This window comes from Gymnoscopelus microlampas (assembly GCF_963454915.1).
Source record: "Gymnoscopelus microlampas genome assembly, chromosome: 21".
Lineage (NCBI taxonomy): Eukaryota > Metazoa > Chordata > Actinopteri > Myctophiformes > Myctophidae > Gymnoscopelus > Gymnoscopelus microlampas.
This window is the reverse complement of record NC_139958.1, coordinates 19,192,902-19,212,049: the sequence shown is the minus strand read 5'-3', so window position 1 is coordinate 19,212,049 and position 19,148 is coordinate 19,192,902. Positions and strand designations below refer to the sequence as shown.

Genomic DNA, 19,148 nt, shown 5'->3' with positions numbered 1-19,148 from the left:
CTTGTCTGCCCTTTCCTGGGTTGGCAAAGCAGACAAAAGCTTGTTGGATCAGCACAGAGCCTTGGTCTCTGTCAACAAAGTAGCCAAGGCCTGCAACACGGGCCATCTTTTCCTCTCCAGAGGCCAAGGATTAGAGAATAACAGGTTAGAGAGCAAAGCCAACTCAGACCCTTCCTGACACAACAGTAGTACTGGAGGGGTGACCGTGACAGAACAATGCAAGCATCTATCCAATTGGCATTTTAGAGAATTAAAGACAGAATAGTTTTTATAAGAAAATATATTTAGGCCAAGTATCACAGGCAGGCCTCGCCGGGAGGGCCATTAAGTTCATGTGCTGCTTTTATTATGTTCTTATTTGATATTATTAAAACACATTCTGCCTGACAGTGTACAAACGTGAGGTCAGGGACAAGCAACACAGGAATCGAACCAGGGATGTTGTAGCAATATAGTATAGACCACTGTGTTCCCAAACCGTTTAGCTCAAGGCCAAAAGGATAAATCAGATGTTTGCCCAGGACCCAAGCTAGTGAAAATAGCCGGTTTAGCCTATCTGCCATTTTCACTACTTCTTAAACATTAGTTTTCTAATTCTATTATTTTCTAATTCTATATTTCTATTTTATTCGAGACATTTTTCTTTTAAATATTTTGTTTTTCATTCATGTTTTGAAATAATAATGATTAAAAACTAAATATAGGAAGCAAAAAATAAAGGGCTATTCACTCGCGACCCACGAAAATTGATCCGCGACCCACAAATGGGTCCCGACTCAGTGTTTGGGAAACAGTGGTATATAGATGATGCACTAACCTAACGTTATGCAGTCATAGAACCTCATCATGAAGGCAGCCAAGCGCATGGTGTTCATACGATGATCCTCAAAGGAATACACCCCCCAGGGACTTACTGTAACATCAATAGTAATGCGTCCATCTGGAAATATGCATCCAGTAAAAGAGGAAAGACTTTAGGCTATTCAAAATGCCCTGCAAGAACTAGAATATCAATCGCTGATGTTTGGAACAATGTAGGCTAATAAGACCAGCTTCACACTGCATATGAAAGGAGAGGTCTTTGAAGTAAAGACCACTAGTACAGCAGACACAGGACCCACTGCATTTCTATTCATGTCAATGATATGAAAACCCTTGGCCATAATGATTACATTATTATGTTTAGGCTCGCAGAGACTACATTTCCCAAGGTTCAGAGTAAGCACCCTCAAACTACAGGTCAAGGCAACGTGTTGTATCGAGCCCCCTTAGTCAAGACTGACAGTTAAAAAAAAAACCTACTTTTTATTTAATAGCGTTTCGGCATCGAGCCTTCATCCGCGTATTTAGAAAGTGGTCAGTGGTGTTGTGTATACCAGGAGGGACTGATAGACAGACAGACACGACAAGGACTTCAGCTGCTGTCGGTAAAAACAAATATATTTTTTTTAAATCACGTTGTTGGCTAGTGCCGGGCCTGATCATGAAGCGTTGTGAGCCTATAATTTGTAAAGTGGCTATTTTCACTATTTGTCTTAAAACAAAGTATATAGGGCTTAAGTGGTTAAAGGTAGGGTAAGTGATATTTTTGGGCATTTTTTTTGTTTTTTGTTAAAAAGGTTAAAGTACTATATTCTGATAGTAATCATTGCCACAGAGCGTTTGTTAAGTCACAGGGGTCTCTCCAGCTCTTTAGCAAACATAATATAGTACATTTTCAGGTTTAATTTTCAACATTTAAGCCAATCAGGAGAGAGCACTGAACATGTTCTGTTTAATAAAGAGCTGGAGACACAGGGAGACTCCTTTTACTGAACAAACACTCTATAGCAATGAGTACTATCAGAATATAGAGCTATTTAACACTTATTTGAACCAAAGTAAATCACTTACCCTACCTTTAATTGTGCAGTTTATTTGCCCTGCCACCAAGTGTTTTAATTAGTTCTCATTTGAATGCACACCACCCCTTGCCTGCCAATCAATTAGCTACGTCCCTAGTAGAGATACTGGGGAAAACAAACAGGTGCATAATGCATAAACAATTTAGCGATGTCTTGACTGTCATACTTGTATGCTAATAGCATACCTGCACATTGCACATTGCACTTGCACGTCAGCTGCACACTGTCAGCCTGGCTAACGAACTGAGACTGCCATGCATGACACTAGTTTCGGGTGGCTGCACATTAGTAATATATATGTCATGTTTTGTTAGATTCAATATGAGGATATCCAACCTGAGTTGGAGCCCAGTTAAGGTCTGAGGGCACAGCCCTTTCATTATCTGTCTAATATGCAGACAAGTTCAAATAAGACTTCCCTCTGGAGTCAGTCCAATGGAGTCAATGGGCTATAGATCAGGTGCAAACTACACAATTTTCCCTTGGATTTTCAGTCTTAGCCTTCATTTATGTTGCCAAAGTAAATCACAGCGTGTTATTGGCAAATCACAGTACTGTGCCCATAGTTGTCCTCGTGTGACACCCCCAGTTGGAGTGGTGTCAAAAGCTGCCAACACTGTTAAGAGAAAACCAGTAAGACTCCCTAATCGGGAGATAAGCGACCGTAGGTCACATGTATACAGAAGAGGGCTGTAACGGCGATTGAGCCCCCGAGTTACGGCATTTTATGTGAGCTGCAGTGGCAGGGGGTCCTCCACTGGGGGCGCCACCACTTTTGCATCCGTTCTGGAGCACCAGGAGTGGGTGGTCCCCGGGAATGCCCCGTGAGCAGCCCCGTTGGGGTGGTCATTTGGTAATTTGTCCACATGTGCTCATTTTCTACACTTGGGGGTCCCCGAGGCCGCTGGGGGTCCCTGGAGCTCCGGGGGTCCTTGGAGGGTGTAGTTTGGCAGGTAAGGAGTGTGTGTGCAAAATCTGGCATGGATCGGGGCAACGGGTGCGGAGATATGAGCAGGGCAAAAGTGTGACGGACGTGTGTGACGGAGTGACGGAGTGACGGACGGACAGGACGGACACCTGGAGCAGGTTTCTATAGTAAGTGCGACCTACGGTCGCAATTAAACATGTTTGACTTTCTCACCAGTCCTACAGTAGAGGAAGGGCTCTTATGTTTGCTAGAGACAATATCTAATGAGCTCTATGGCTGCTGAAGAACAGTCAGCCCAAATTGTCCCAGTGACCCAGCAATTTGTTCAGGGCATTTGCTGCACAATGGAGGGCACACGTTGCAACAATGGCGTTAAGTACCTGTGTGTACTTAACACATTGACTAATGAGAGTGAACACTGGATTGTATCTATCTATAAATCCATTCATCTCTATGTCTGTCGTCTGTGTGTGTGTCCTCTCAATAGGCTTAGGCTTTGCGGATTGGTTGAAACACTTGCCCATATATGGATGGATATCCCCAAACTCTCCTAAGCTGGTGTGTCATTGATCATCATAGACAGTGTTGCCAGATTCTGTGAGAGAAACAAGCAACCAGGTCTAGGAAAAACAGCCCAAAAGAAGCGACTATGGGCCACATGAGCACTTTAACATATACATCAGCTATTTGAAAATAGCAGATCTACAAGCTCACAACGCGTCGCGGTGCGACGCGTTGTGAGCTTGTAGATCGGCTATTTTCAAATAAAACATTGCGGGGAAATTATAATAAGCAGATCTGGCAACCCTGATCATAGACTGGCCTCCAAGTTCTCAGACAATGGATACTGCACTAAGTACTCTGACAGCTGACAATGCACTAAGTACCCTGACAGCGGGTACTGCACTAGTTGTACATACTGTGAACAGCACAGCAGTGTGAAAAGCGCACTGTGTATGATCCGTTAAACAAAGTCCATTCCCTTAGCCAATCTCATGATAAACCAGAGTTGCTTTTATTTATTTATGTTATTTTCAGTTCAGTCAATAGGTTATATTTGTACAGTACTTATCCACATGAACTCTGGCCTATTCTGGGGCAAACATCCGCCCAAAATAGCAGATCTACAAACTCACAAAACATTGCGATGTGAGCTTTTAGATGGGCTATTTTCGGCAAAGAAATTTGGTGTAGAGGGGAAAAAAGAGGGGGCCTGAACCAAAAATATAAGGTTCTCACGCTCTATCATAACCAAGCTGTGTGTGTGTGAACATAACTGTATTTAGCACTGCCACGAGGGTTAACAACCATATTTAGCTGTTGTGAGCGTAGCCATAGATAGAAGTGTCAATAGAGCCCTCAAGCAAAACAGAAATTGGTAGTGGCAGGAATGACAATGGAGAACAGTGTCCTTGTCGTCCTCTCCACGTCCATAACAGTGTATGCTTCAATTATATTTGTTACAGCATGGCTCTGTAGGAGGCTGGCCGTCTACAAATAGCTCTGTGCGTTTGTTTGTCCGGGGCTAATTCTGCAGCGCTAGACCCATCAGTGCCAACTTCACTGTGCATAGTGGCAGTAGGCCAACAAAGTACTTCTAAGCCAGTGTTTCTCAAACTTTTTCATGTCAAGGACCCCCAAAATGTATATGTATTTGGCCGTGGACCCCCATCTCAAATATTTTGTTCCAGGGACGCCTCAGAAGCAAAGATTTGATTTACAAATGTTCGCTTAAAATATATATATTCAAAGGTTTGCACACATTTTCACGATTTTTCAAAAATAGCAGATCTACAAGCTTGTATATCTGCTATTTTTGAAAAAGTATAAAAGGTTAAAATGAGTGTGATGCTATATTAACACATTTTGCTGGGGACCCCCTGGAACCCCCCCAAGGACCCCTGGGGGTCCCCGGACCCCACTTTGAGAACCAATCTTCTAAGCATTTCTTTCTACCGTTTTTTATTTCGTTTTTTTTAGTTTTTTTTTTATATACTCCAAAATGACTAAACATTCTTATGTCATAGATACAGTAGGTCATAGATGACTGTCTCACATCACATGAAGTCTGAGAAATGGTGGACAAAGGAGGAGGACATATACGTTTTTTGGCTTTTTGAAGACCATTTGTACTAATTTATATGAGGCTCTCTAGGCCACTGGTTGTCAAAGTGGGGTCCGGGGACGCAAATGGGGCGCTTGAGGAGGTTCCAGAGGGTCAACTGGAAAGTGAGGAACAGTTTAAAGACTGAAGCCCCATCGTATTTTTCGAATATTCAAAAATCGACTAGCTTCACGTTGTGAGCTTGTAGATATGCTATTTTAATTTTTTTTAATTACAATTTTTATCCCACAATTTTTGTAACCCATTTTTTCACCCAGTGCCAATTATTTAAGTCATATCCTGGGCACTACACTCCATCTGCCAGCCTAGGGAGAGCTTAGAGCCGAGCTCATGCCTCCTTCAATGCATGAGAGCTAGCGAGCCGCTTCTTATCACCTGAGATATGCTATTTTTGAAAATCTTCTCAAATGGGGGTCCCTGGCACAAACCCATTTTCCTCCTTGACGTGAAAATATGAGGCTTGGACCTAAGTAGCGCATTGGAGCCCTCTCTAGGTAAGGAAACACTATTCTTTTGGTTCTACAACGGTGAACATGATCTTTAGAGCTGTGAGCTTGGCTCTTGCAGGTCATTATTCATCCAGAGCTAAGGGCCATAAAGGTGTGGCAGGCGGGGTGTCCAGTTCAGCCAGCAATTCAGTCCAGTAAGTCTGAAACGCGGCGGCTATCTACCCATTGGTCTGGCACAGCAATTTAGCCCCAGGCGGTTATAGCTGAAAAAGAATGAAAAGCCTGCTGGACAATTTGGGTTCGCAAGCAAAAGCAACCAGATGCGTGGCCTTGGGGGCCAAGTGGTTGGCTAATGTCACCTCCACAGGAGACATGAAAGCCGAGCCTCTCACCGTTCCAACAAAACAAAACAAAAAAACAGAGGCAGAGAACTAATAGGAAAAAAATAAATACATGAATAAAAATACACATTTGGACATGCACTGCATTCCCGGTGCAGTTTTATTGTTTGATGATGTATGTTTCCTATTCCCGAGGGTAAGTAGCCAAACGTGCGTGACATCACTTTGAAATATTTCGAGCGTACAGATACGATGGACTTTTTAGTAAAGAAAATTGTCAACGATCTAAGACACAAACGGTAAACGTCAGGCTTCTGTGTCAGGCGCTAAAATTAAAAGAACAAGGGCTTATTTCCAGACATGCCATTTTGATGCAATGTTCAACAATCAGACAGGGCGAGATCCAATGCGGAGGAGTCACAGTAAGGCATTCTACACCAACAGTAACCTCAGTAGTCTACACAATGCAGCCACAACATGGGATGTCAGCGATCACAAAGAGAGAGAGAGAGAGAGAAATTGACTGCACCAGTAAATTACAGCACTTAAAATAACTTCGGCCTTACATTGAATGTCACAGATGGACGCTATACTTATGTTAAGAGTCTCAACGGGTGTTATTCTCCTTCAACCTCATCCTATAGTGTTGCCTAAAGGTAACCACACACTGTATGATATCGGCCGTCTTGATAGGATAAACCCCTTGACATATGCCATCTCATTTTCGAGGGGGTTCCAACATAAATGTCACAGTCGTTACATGTATACAGAGTAGACAAAAGCAAACCATATATACTTATACCTACATACAGGGAAAAATCACATACAATAGCCAGTGCAAACCTTGAAAAACATCACAGCCTTAGGATGGCATAAAATCCAATAATAGAATGACACATTTTAAAATGCTATGTTCAATACAGTGAATGCAAAACTAAAATGATGAAATAATACAGTATGGTGGCATGATAGCAGTTTTACCGATAACAAGAACGACACAACTTCAAAGTAAGAAGCCAGCTGCACGTTTAAAAACTGGGAATGTTGAAATGGATCTGATGTTAGCCGGTTATTATTCCAGTCTGAAGGAGCTTTGAAAATAAAGGCACATTTACCAATTTCCTTACTGACTACTTCATAGTCATAGCAGACATCATAGCATAAAAATGTGGCAAAAAAATGTTCATCCTAATCGTGTGGGGTTTTTCACTGTGACAGGATCAAGCGAGGTGATATAGGCTACGATGGAGTTCTGGTAGTGTCCAAAACTCTGGCCATGGCCGTATAGTGGCTGGTGCCATACGGTCTAAGTGTGACCATTATATAACAACTACAAACACACAAACAAATAAAGCGAAAGGAACAGAAACATATCATTTTTTCCCCAGAAATATTACGGTGGCAATTTTACAGTTCTTTGTAGAAAATGGCAGGAGATAATAGCATCTCCCTTTGGAGCATTGCCAACCAATTATTGCCTTCTTCTGCCATGTCAAGACCGGTCCAAATGTTATGTATCTCCTCTCCTTGTTTTTCCCCTCAAGGTAAAACATTGTCATGGCATACTCAGTATGCTACAGCAGTGGTTTTCAACCTTTTTCATGCCAAGGACCCATAAATTGATATAAATTTGGCCGCGGACCCTCATTTGAAAATGTTTTGTGCCAGGGACACACAGAAGCAAAGATATCAGTTAATTTTCGCTTTTAAAAATATAAATATTCAAAGATATGCTCACTTTTTCAAGGTTTTTTCAAAAATAGCAGATCTACAAGCTCATAGCGCGGCACCGAGTGCCGCGCCATGAGCTTGTAAATCTGCTATTTTTGAATAGCCAAAGCTAAGTGGTTAAAAATGATTGTGACGCTATGTTAACTCATTTTGCTGGGGACCCCCTGGTACTCCCTCAAGGACCACTGGTGGTCCCCGGACCACTGGTTGAAAACCACCGTGCTACGGCATGACCTAGGTACAGTCGATGTACAGTATGCCATGGTTTTGTTGCCCAACGTGACAGGTATACTCTATTCAACTCACACAGTCTGACAAACATGGTAGGTAACAGATTTGGAATAGAAAATATGCCGTGAGGCCAGTAAGTTAAGTGCAGGAGAACACAGGGGAAATGAGTGCATGTACACAAATAAACAGATGGGTGAGATGTCATTAAAAAGGTTTATGGTGATTGGACATGACTTCAGCTGCCACGACATCCATTTAAAAAGCACACACGTATTCCCCACTGAGTGGCCAACACTAAATCAGTGTTTCCCAAACATAGGCCTTTGACCTTTCCTAACTAAATAAATGCTAAACGGATTTTCAGAAATGTTCTACAAGCTCCCAACGTATTGCGGTGCGACGCATTGTAAGCCATAAGGGTTAAGTGGTTAATTGTGGCAAACAAACATGGGCAAATTCTCCTTCTACAGCACTGCCACCCAGGTTTGGAATAGTCTAACCCCATCCCTCAAAAAGTGCAGTTCGCTGGGCTCATTTAAAACAACCCTGAAAATTCACCTTTCAGGACGCCAAAAAAGGAGTACTATTTTCCCGTTAGACAAACAACCCCCCCCCCTTTCTTGTACATATAGCATTGTATTTTTCCCCCCTGCTTTTCTTATTTTTTTGTTTGTACATAGTATTATCTTTTTCGTTTTTTTTTATTGATATTTGAACTGTGGTGCCACTAGATATGACTATGAATTGAATACCAAGGACCTCATTGGAAACAAGACCGCAAGGACTTTTTTTGAACAGACCTTTTAGACAAAGTAGTTTAAATGTAACTGTGCTGTTTTTTTTTGCCTAATAAAATAGTCAATCAATCAATCAATCAATTCATAATGTATTTTTTTGAGTCAGGGAGACACAAAATGTCTGCTTTGGGTCTTGAGCTGAAAAAGTTCCTAAATTATATATTTCTGACCATTCATTCTTACATTCCTGATAAGAGTTTTAAAAGATAATGATAACAAAAAAAAACGTTCCATCCATTTCAACCTTTCATTATGTTTTGGGAGAAAAAAGGACAGCCTCGGCTCTCCACTAGGAAATGTCAGACATAATGTCCTCATGAAGAAAGGGAAGCGTCACAAAGAGAGGCAGTGAGAGCACTTGAAAGAACTCCAACCAGGAGGGACCCGTAGGCTGTTCCTTCACACAAGAACTCCACCCCAACAAGTCGCCCTGCGTGTGTGTGTGTGTGTGTGTGTGTGTGTGTGTGTGTGTGTGTGTGTGCGCGCGCGCATTTGTATTACCATTCATATCACTATACTTTGTATTACAAGTATAGTAAGATTTGAGAAATAGACATTGTGACGATAATGGTTTTTCCCTGTTTTCTCTCTCTCTCACACACACACACACAGACACACACACACACACACACACATACACACACACACACACACACACACACACACACACACACACACACACACACACACACACACACACACACACACACACACACACACACACACACACACACACACACACACACACACACACACACACACACACACACACACACACACACACGCACACACACACACACACAGTACAGAGTACTAATGCCACCACGAACCCAGCTCCTGTCCCCCTCGCCGTCCCAGAAACCCAGACATGCACTCGGAAGATATGGCACAACAATTGACAGCTCTGCTCACCTGAAGATCTTCTCGGGCGCCTGCTCTCCGGTAACTAGGTCATAGCCTCTCTCCAGGTTAGTGTACGGCCATGGACTGGGCAGAGGAGAAAGAGAATACTTGATCAAAGGCTGTATAATCATATGCTTATTTATAATTTGTGTAAATGTAACCTACTGGATGATGTGCGATGTTCTTGTGAATTAATTTCTAAGCATTCGCATTACGTAACCGTGCAATTTCAGAGTTCAAACCTTCAAGAATCCTATTTAGGTATGCAGATCCAATAATTGGGACATTGTACAGCAGTGGCGTGCACAGACATTTTGAGGGGCAGGTGCTCAAGTAAATTATACTTTTTTTTGTTTACTTAGTCTGCTCTTTTTTCCCTCTACAACTATACCTCTTTGCCAAAAATAAAGTTCTCCTCAGAAAAGGGATGCTAGGTTTCGAGTGGTTATGGTAAAAAGAAAAATCGTACCACATAAAGATTTGGCGGACCCCCTGTAGTAACTCTGAGGACCCCCTGTTGAAGACCCTGCTGTAAACTGAAAAAAAAAAAAAAACTTTTTTTTTGTTTTTCCAAAAGGGCACTTCTGGTCAAGAGGGCAAAGGGCAGGTGCTCCAGCACCACCTAGAGTCTATCTGTGCACGTCCCTGATTGTACAGTATATCATGTAAGGAAAACACCAAGTCCAAGGTCACCGGATCAAACGATAGCACTATTTAAATACTGTAGATACGTTTATTCTCCTTTACAAATTGGCGAGCAGGGATTTGATCCATGATTGGTGAGGGGGGACTATATCCAATTGATGACAGGGGGATTTGCATAACAATAGAGGGCTGGCTTTTATTGGCCCAGCTGTTGCACCGAGCTAGCTAATCAGCATGCAAGGTCGCAGGCAAGAGGAGGACTCACACTTGACTGAGTTCTCTATCTCTTCCCCTCCAGTATTTCTCTCTCTCTCTCCCTCCCCAATCCTCGTTTTCCTGTTTCTCTTCATCTTCCCCCTGTCATTGTGTTTCTTTACTTACTTCCTAGTCCCGCTTTGCTAAACCCAGTTAAGCCATTAAGACCCGGGACACGCATCTGTGTGTGTCACTTTGGGATTTCTCTGGCTAGCTTGTAGATCTGCTATTTTTTTGAACAAGAAAGAATGACATAGATGTCATGGTGGACGGCGCAGCGCCCCCCCCCCCCCCAAAAAAAAAAAAAGAAAAAAGTGTTTGGGGGTACAAAAGCATGAAATAAAAAAAATAAAATAAAAAAGGAGGTCTGCGGTTACTTTAGTAGTTACTTACACCAAAAAGTAATGCGTTACTGTGAAAAGTAACTTTTAAGTTCACGTTTTGGCCAAAACATGAATCTGCCTGTTACAGCGCCACCATGAGGCCAGCAGGAGGCTGCGTTAATGACTATTTACCAATGGACCGAATGCCCCCGCCCTCCCCCAGGTAAAAATCACTAAATAACGATAGAAAGCAATACATGATTTTTAGCGGTGCCAACCGCTCTAAGCTTGACTTTGTCCGTTTGCGCGTCCGTCCGTATGTTATGAGCACGGGATGAGCACGGCAAAGAAGCAAACAGCTATAACTTCAGTTTGCAGCATGCCACCACGTCCAAATTTGGTATGTGGACTTAGACCACCAATAGGGACGAGCATGAATTGATGACGTTATCAAAGAGGGGTCCAGGGACCCCCGGCGCCCGTATGAGCACGGGATGAGCACGGGATTTTAAACAGCTATAACTCCAGTTTGCAGCATGCCACCAAGTCCACATTTGGTATGTGGACTTAGACCACCAATAGGGACCAGCATGAATTGATGAAGCTATCAAAGAGGGGTCCAGGGACCCCCAGCGCCCGTATGAGCACGGGATGAGCACGGGATTTTAAACAGCTATAACTCCAGTGTGCAGCATGCCACCAAGTCCACATTTGGTATGTGGACTTAGACCACCAATAGGGACCAGCATGAATTGCTGAAGCCCCGCCCCCTCTGTCTTCCCATTGGCTGGCCTTCAAACAGCCATAACTCAAGTTCGCAGCATGCTATGGAGTACAAATTTTGTACATGGACTAAAGCCAGCAATAGGGACTAACTGTCATTACTTAAACCCCGCCCCCTCTGTCTGCCCATTGGCTGGTCTTTAAACAGCCATCATTCCAGTTTGCAGCATGCTACCAAGTACAAATTTGGTAAGTGGACTCAGACCACCAATAGGGACGAACTGAAATGAGTTAAGGCCCGCCCCAAAGGCACCGCTTCCTTCACACAGGGTGTGATTTTTTTTTAACACTCATATTTTAATTATTATCATTACAAACTAATAAAATAACCCTTGTTGTGAAAAAAAACAAAGTAGTCCTTTAAAGTATCAAAAGTACAGGCCTACTACAATTTCTGCAATTATCAGATTAACAAGCTCACAGTTATTTTCAAATAGCCTATGTATAAAATGAAAATTAGATACATGTTTCATAATATCATAATTTCTATCTGAAAAGTAACTAGTAAGAAAGCTTTCAAGTAGTTGTAGTGGAGTAGTATTATTGGAAGTGGGAAATACTCAAGTAAAGTACAACAACCTGAAAATTGTACTTGTACAGTAAATGTATTTAGTTACTTTCCAATTCCACCACTGTATTTTAGCATACTTCAGTGGTGGAAAATGTACTCACATGTGTAAAAGTATCAGTACTACATGGTAGAAGTACTCTGTTACTAGTAAAAGTCTGGTATTATAAATTCATGAAAAGTACAAAAGCATTGGTATCAAAATGTACTTTAAGTACCAAAAGTAAAAGTACAAAAATGTTTGAAAGTAGTTGTGAGCTTAGATCGGCTATGTTCAAATAGCCTACATATAAAATAGGGCTTTGAAATGTGTAAAATAGGACCATTAGTGGCTAATGTATTTTATATAATGTCATAATTCATATCTGAAAAGTAAGTGGTAGAAAGTTATTTATTTTAGTTTGTTTTGTTTTATTTCGTTTGCATTTATCATTGTTATTATGGCTTATTATCAGATGTGGACAGTAACTGATGAATTTGTAAATTTACTTGAGTAGCCTACTGTGTGTGTGTGTGTGTGTGTGTGTGTGTGTGTGTGTGTGTGTGTGTGTGTGTGTGTGTGTGTGTGTGTGTGTGTGTGTGTGTGTGTGTGTGTGTGTGTGTGTGTAATTTGTGTGTGTGTGGGTGTGTGTGTAATTTGTGTGTGTGTAATTTGTAGATAGGGACAACACTAGTTGTCGATGCAAACATAACACTTCAGGTCCCTTTTAGTTAGCGCATAGCAGTGACATATGGTGCCTTTTTGCCTTGAATATTCATGAAAGGCAGAGTGACATGGTTTGTTTTTCGCCTTGAAAACAATGAAAGGCATCCAATGTTGCTATAGTCGTCAGTATGCCTAAATTGTATGTCTTTCATCCACGTTTCCCCATTCAGACAGTATGGCATGAATACAGTCTCAAAAGGGAAACGTTTTTATTGTATTAGGACTCATATATATTATATATACATGTTTTTAGTGTTTTAGTGGTTATTTTGTGCTGCACCACTATAGGCTATAAAGATATCCATTTAGTTTACTCGTTTTGAATCAAACCTGCACTAATTTGACTTAAAAAAAAAAAAAGCCATATAAAAAAATACAGCAATTCATTGGTGTGAAAAATAAGTAATGTACTTTTACGTGTACTTAAGTATTTTTAAAAGTATTTACTCTTGATTACTTAAGTATATTTAAAAGCAAGTACTTTTTTACTCTTACTTGAGTAACATTTTGACTGAGCTACTTTTACTTGTAGTGGAGTAAATTTAAGCAGGAAGTATCTGTACTCTTACTCAAGTACTGGGAAAGACTCTACTCTGTCCACCTCTGCTTATTATGCAGGGGCGTCGAATGAAATAACGGCTCTATTGTTAAGTAGTTAATGTGTGAATTACTTTGAAACTAATGGCCAGTGGTCAGTATCACCTCAAGACAATAGGGAGTAGTATCAACACCAGTCCACAACATATAAATACTAGATCTGTAAGTAAAAGTATTATTGTCATTATTACAATTGTTGTATGACTATTACCTGCTTATGTAGGGCTTCTAGCGTCACCCAGTGGGTGTTCGTATTGAGCGCAGGACTGTGTGATTTGATGTGGACTGCGCATGCGTCTGTGTGACGACTTCCGGTTTAGTTCCGGTGTAGTTGTAACTGCGACATGCATTTGGCCTTCAATATTTTTTTGTCAGTTCCTTATTGTCAGTCCGTTTAACACAATGTTACAATATACGTTTACACGATATAGTTATGTATAGGTCTTGGATTGACTAGTGTCATTTGGTGAGTCTGTGATCGATTGCTGTGGTCCTCAAGCCAGAACACTTTACGTCACATTTGATCTTGCGCGTGCGTACATAGTTGTTTTCGTCGACGACAGACAACGCAACAGTTAGCGTAGCTTAGATGGTTGGTATGATGAATATGCATGAATAATGGTTATTACTCAATGGGATAAACTCTTTCATTGTATTCGTATATGTTGCTTATATATCTATGTATGTTGTCGTATGATTGACGTTATTTTCTTTTCGAGTGTTTCTGTGTATTATGCAGTTCATCTACATCTAATGTGGAGACCCAAAGCTAAGCTAATGTGTGTACTGGTATTTCAAGGCCTGGCAGAGAATAACGCTTCGTTTGTCGTAGTTTAGATTTGCGTTGTGAGCTGCACGTCTGCTATTTGCAAACATTTTTGTACTTTGGGTACTGTAAGCACATTTTAATACTAATAGTTTTACTGAAGCACATTAATTCCGGATCCTTTCTCATAATACAGTACTTCTACATCGCAGTATTGATACTTTTACTTAAGTAAAACATTCGATCACTTCTTTCCACCATGCCATTTCATTTATATTTGAATCACGTCAGTTTGCAATGCAATTCATAGCTAAAGATGTATAAACCTGTGTGATATAGTGATGTTATAGAGTACTTCTAACTGGAGTACTGCTAACTGGGAAAGCAGTCAGTCCACACCATGCCATTTAATTTCTATTTGAATCACCTCAGTTTGCAATGCAATTCATAGCTAAAGGTGTATAAACCTGTGTGACGTTTTATAGAGTACTGCTAACTATTGTACTGCTAACTGGGAAAGCAGCCAGTCCAGCAGGGGCCATTCACACACTCTCTATGTTGTCTTGACAATGACGTTGACTCTAGTACCCCAGATACGATGTTACAAGCAGTTGACCTGAACGTTGTGGTTGTCCTATGCTTATGCTATGCTAAACAACACATATACAGTAACGTAAAAAGGAATACATAGGACAAGAAATTAATGTATATACTATTGCTATAAAACAACAAATGTAGCCTACATGTTTAAGCATACAGATGCATTAACTATGTCCATGTGTATGATGCGACAGATTGAATAGCATATTATTGACTTCATTGATGCGTTATTGTTGTTGTAATGTGTGAACATGATGGCGCTCAAATATTGTGCATTTACATTGAAGAATGTCAGCTTGTATGTAATTGTAATTGTGCTGAGACAGAGTGATTCACTCACACGAAGGTTATTGTTATTTACCATGCTCGAGCTGTATACAGCCTTCAACTCCAGTCTGCAAATCGGCCCAGTGATCTACAGGAACCACATCTCGTGGCCCACTGTCAACATTACCCAGGATCTGCGCCCCAGACCTTCACTTCAGTTCAACATTGGGCATACATTTAGCAATATTGACCATGATTTCATAAGAGTGCGTGGCTCACACTGAAATGTACAAATTAGCTCAGCTCTTATAGCATGGCTACACGCTATACAGTAGTTGTGTGGGGGTACTGCGTCGTTGGTTTGAGTCATTAGATGACATTGTTATGTTTGTCATATGTTTTGCTCCATGTAAATTTGATTCGTATTATGACTGTTTTCATTGCCCACATTCCATATCCTAAAGCCAATTTACAAGCTCTGATCTATCGCGTTTAGGAGTTCTCCTAACGCTGCCATGACCAATGACTAAATTAGTACAACAAGCTAACAAACATGTATCTGTTTTATTTAGATTAATTATGTGTGGCAATGTTTAAAATAAATGACGCACTATTTGAAAAGTAATGTGTACATGTGTCTGAAAAAGGTGAGTCAGTAATGAATTACAGCAACAATGTTAAAAGGCAACTGCAAAAACAAACTTCCAAATGTGTAAAATGTATAATCATTTGAAAATAGCAGATGTACAAGCTCACAATGCTTGTAGATCGGCTATTTTCAAATGGCCGAAATGTATGGGGCTGAAGTGGTTACTGTATGTTTTGTAATGAAAATCTACAAAGTAACCACTGTCAACGTCACATGAAGATGTGTGTTTTTAAAAACAAGGTACATTTACAGGTTACTATGTGTATAAAAAAGGAAACTCATCAGGCTCAAAGAGGAGTAAAATGATCGCTGCCCATCCATATTGTAATGTGATCATTAACATGTGAGGCAACTGGTGACCTGAGCCATCATCAGGATTCGGTTATATTTGCATTGAATGAAAGCACACTGCATAATGATAGAATGGCCTATGCATTTTAGCCATGTGAAACAATGCGGTTCTATTTGCATGTAATCATTTTATGTAGAAAGACTATGTATTTTATTTGAAAACATGTACAGGTTAATATGTACATAAAAAGGGAACAGATAATGTATCTACAGAGCATCACCTCATGTCTGCTTTTACTACGCAAAAGGGTACTATGAAAACATTTTTCAGAACCACGCTGCTGCCCAAAGCAGAAAGCACAATACAACAATACAACCAAAACAAAAAATATGTACATGTGAAAGTCAGAATCTTCAATAGATCAATTTCTATGTACAAAGATCACTGTTTTTGACATTGGTCATGTTTTCAAAATCTCCGTATGTGGTTGTAACCAAAAATGAAATCGGGGCTTCATTGTGGCGTAAATAGATTCAACTCGACACTTATTAATGTTTTGGTGCATTCTATAATTTAATACAAAATTCTGATGCCTCCATAGTCTGTCTACCTCTCTGCAGAGTGTGACGGCATGAAGAGCTCAGTGTGTAGAGGGGTGGGCGGGGCTTTAGGCTGCGTGGACACTTCACGGACCTGCTGCTTTTATGAACAAAATGTGCGCACAAGATCAGCTAAAACTATGCTAAATAAAGGTCCGACTTTATGTTTGATAATTTTTGGGGGTTTATCGTAAGTACCTTATATTTATTGGACACTTAAATGTTTTAGGTACATTCTGTAATGGATGGGAAGTTATAAGGTGACATTTCAATGGTGTTAAATGGACACAGGATCAAGCCACAGGATCAAGCCAGGGAGCAATGGCCGCGGTGCAGGAATGCCAAGAATGTTCAGATCTGAGAGGGGGCATGTTCAGACCTGAGAGGGGGCGTGAGAGGGGGCGTCTCCCTGCATGAAGCCAAGTTGCAGCAACCAATCGGTGGCAACGAAGCAATGACGACGCGTTCCAGAGCCGTTTTTAGCAAGGCCACCCCCTTTTTCCCACAAACAGAGAGTCCCTGACCAAATCACGCCCCGTTACGCCCCTTTTTCGCCTAAGCCACCTCCCCTCTTTATATACCTCGAGAGGTTAACTCCCACATACCTCATATGCCTTTGATCTCTCTGTATAGAGGACGGCTCGCTTCGCTTGAGCCGTCCTAAAAATCGTGAACATGTGTGCAACTATTTGAATATATATATTTTAAAGGGAACATTTGTAACTCAAATCTTTGCTTCATGGGGGTCCCTGGAACTAAATATTTTGAGATTGGGGGTCCACGGGCAAATTTTGGGGGTCCTTGACATGAAAAGGTTTGAGCACCACTGATATAGAAACATGTATTTGGCCGCGGACCCACATCTCAAGATATGTTGTTCCAGGGACCCCCTGGAACAACAAGATTTGAGTTACAAAAGTTTGCTTTAAAAAATATATATTCAAAGATTTGCACACAATATTTTCAAGATTTTTCCAAAAAAATCGCAGATCTACAAGCTCATAGCGTGGCTACATTTTTGAATAGCCCAAAGAAATCTTAAGAAATGACACAGATGCGTTCCCGGGTTCAATGGGTTAATCCCAAGTCTTTTCACCCCCCCCCCCCCCCCCCCCCCCCCCCCCTCCCCATCTTTCCCGCCCACCTCCCTTATGCCAATTCCGCGTGGCGACAGAGGGAATTTGCAAGACGTGGAAGAGGATGAAGGAGACGGGACTTACCCTTCGTTGCGACCCCAGTCGCTGCGAACACAGAGGTGTTTATGCACGGGGTCTGGGGAGTAGCCTTCGTGACAGCTGCATTCTCCTGTGAGGGGGAGAAAATGAGAGGGACAAAGTGACAGATATATCCATTTATCCCCAATAGCTGAATAAATTACCCCCGAGATGTCTCCCGTCGCCGCCCGACTCATCCATCAGCTGAGGGGAAGCCTGTCCGATAATCAGCTGGCATGTAACCGTTAGCACTGGCAGCTACACCTCAAACTGCCAACTGTCCCCCCCCAGTCCTCTCCTAACACCCACCTTGATCGTTTGACCTGCCAGTCATATTCCGTATGATCTTTTATTCAGAGGCCCTGGTGTGAGAGAGTGGCCGTGTGGCTGAACAGGGCGAAGCCCAGAATGAATTTACTCCCTCATTTTTTTCCCCCACTGTATTTCCACAGCTATAAGGCATCGTTACAGGCGCCAACGCTTCATAAAACGCCTTGGCAAACAGGGGCCGTGTCTACAGATTATTATTTATTTTTGTTGGCTGCCAGTGCTACCACCAGGGTTGCCAGATCTGCTTATTATAATTTCCCCGCAAGATTTTATTTGAAAATAGCAGATCCGCAAGCTCACAACGCGTCGCATCGCGACGCGTTGTGAGCTTGTAGATCTGCTATTTTCAAATAGCTGATGTACATGTTAATGTGCTCGTGTGGCCCATAGTCGCTTCTTTTGGGCTGGTTTTCCTATAGACCCGGTCGCTTGTTTCTCTCACACAATCTGGCAACACTGGCTACCAATGAACTTGACACTCTCGGTTACAACGTACCGTGATGAGTGGTGCAACTCCGCGCCCCGCGCTCATAAGTTGAGAATAGTTGTACTTTAATGCATGTCTAAAAAGAAAAACGCTAGAAAAAATGTGATGCGCAAAGGGAGGAGCGCACGGCGGGTCCGCCGTACCATAGGAAAACAATGCCTTTGATGCCAATGCGTTTCTAGGTGTCGGTGTCTCGCATCTCTAAAATGTATTGTTTATGAACAAACGCTTCTTTGAAAGTGTTTGAAACAATCCACATCTCTTCCTGCTGTAATGTGACGGCCACAGCCAAACAAACACAAAACAAAGACAAAAAAAAACAAGAGAACAAAGAAACACAAAGACTTTATCTCACTTTGTTCATTCAAACTCTCTAAAATCCAATTATTTCACTCTGAGTCGAGTCGACTTCGCCCATCAATAAATGGTAAAAGTTCTAATGAGCGTGCAATGATTCACCTTGAACCTGGCCTTGAGCCCGATTTATACTTCGTCACACGGCGGTGTCTCGCGCAGAGAATAGCCGACCTACAAGCTCACAGCGCGACGCGCTGTGAGCTTGTAGGTCTGCTATTCTCGTCGTGTGACGGAGCATAAATTAGGCTTTAAACGTTCTGTTTGTTTCTGACCATGAACCATGTCACGCACTGTGTAGCAG

General features: G+C 41.7%; 1 protein-coding gene across 1 annotated transcript in view; it reads right to left on the bottom strand.

The window, feature by feature from the left end:
* Positions 1-19,148, bottom strand: part of astn2 (astrotactin 2) — a gene marked incomplete at both ends in the record, with an annotated part of 637,213 nt that overhangs the window by 333,838 nt on the left and 284,227 nt on the right. Inside the window, 2 exons of the mRNA XM_084047140.1 lie at positions 9,419-9,493; positions 17,680-17,764. Of these exons, the coding sequence (XP_083903266.1) occupies positions 9,419-9,493; positions 17,680-17,764 (160 nt within the window). The remainder of the gene's footprint in view (positions 1-9,418; positions 9,494-17,679; positions 17,765-19,148) is intronic.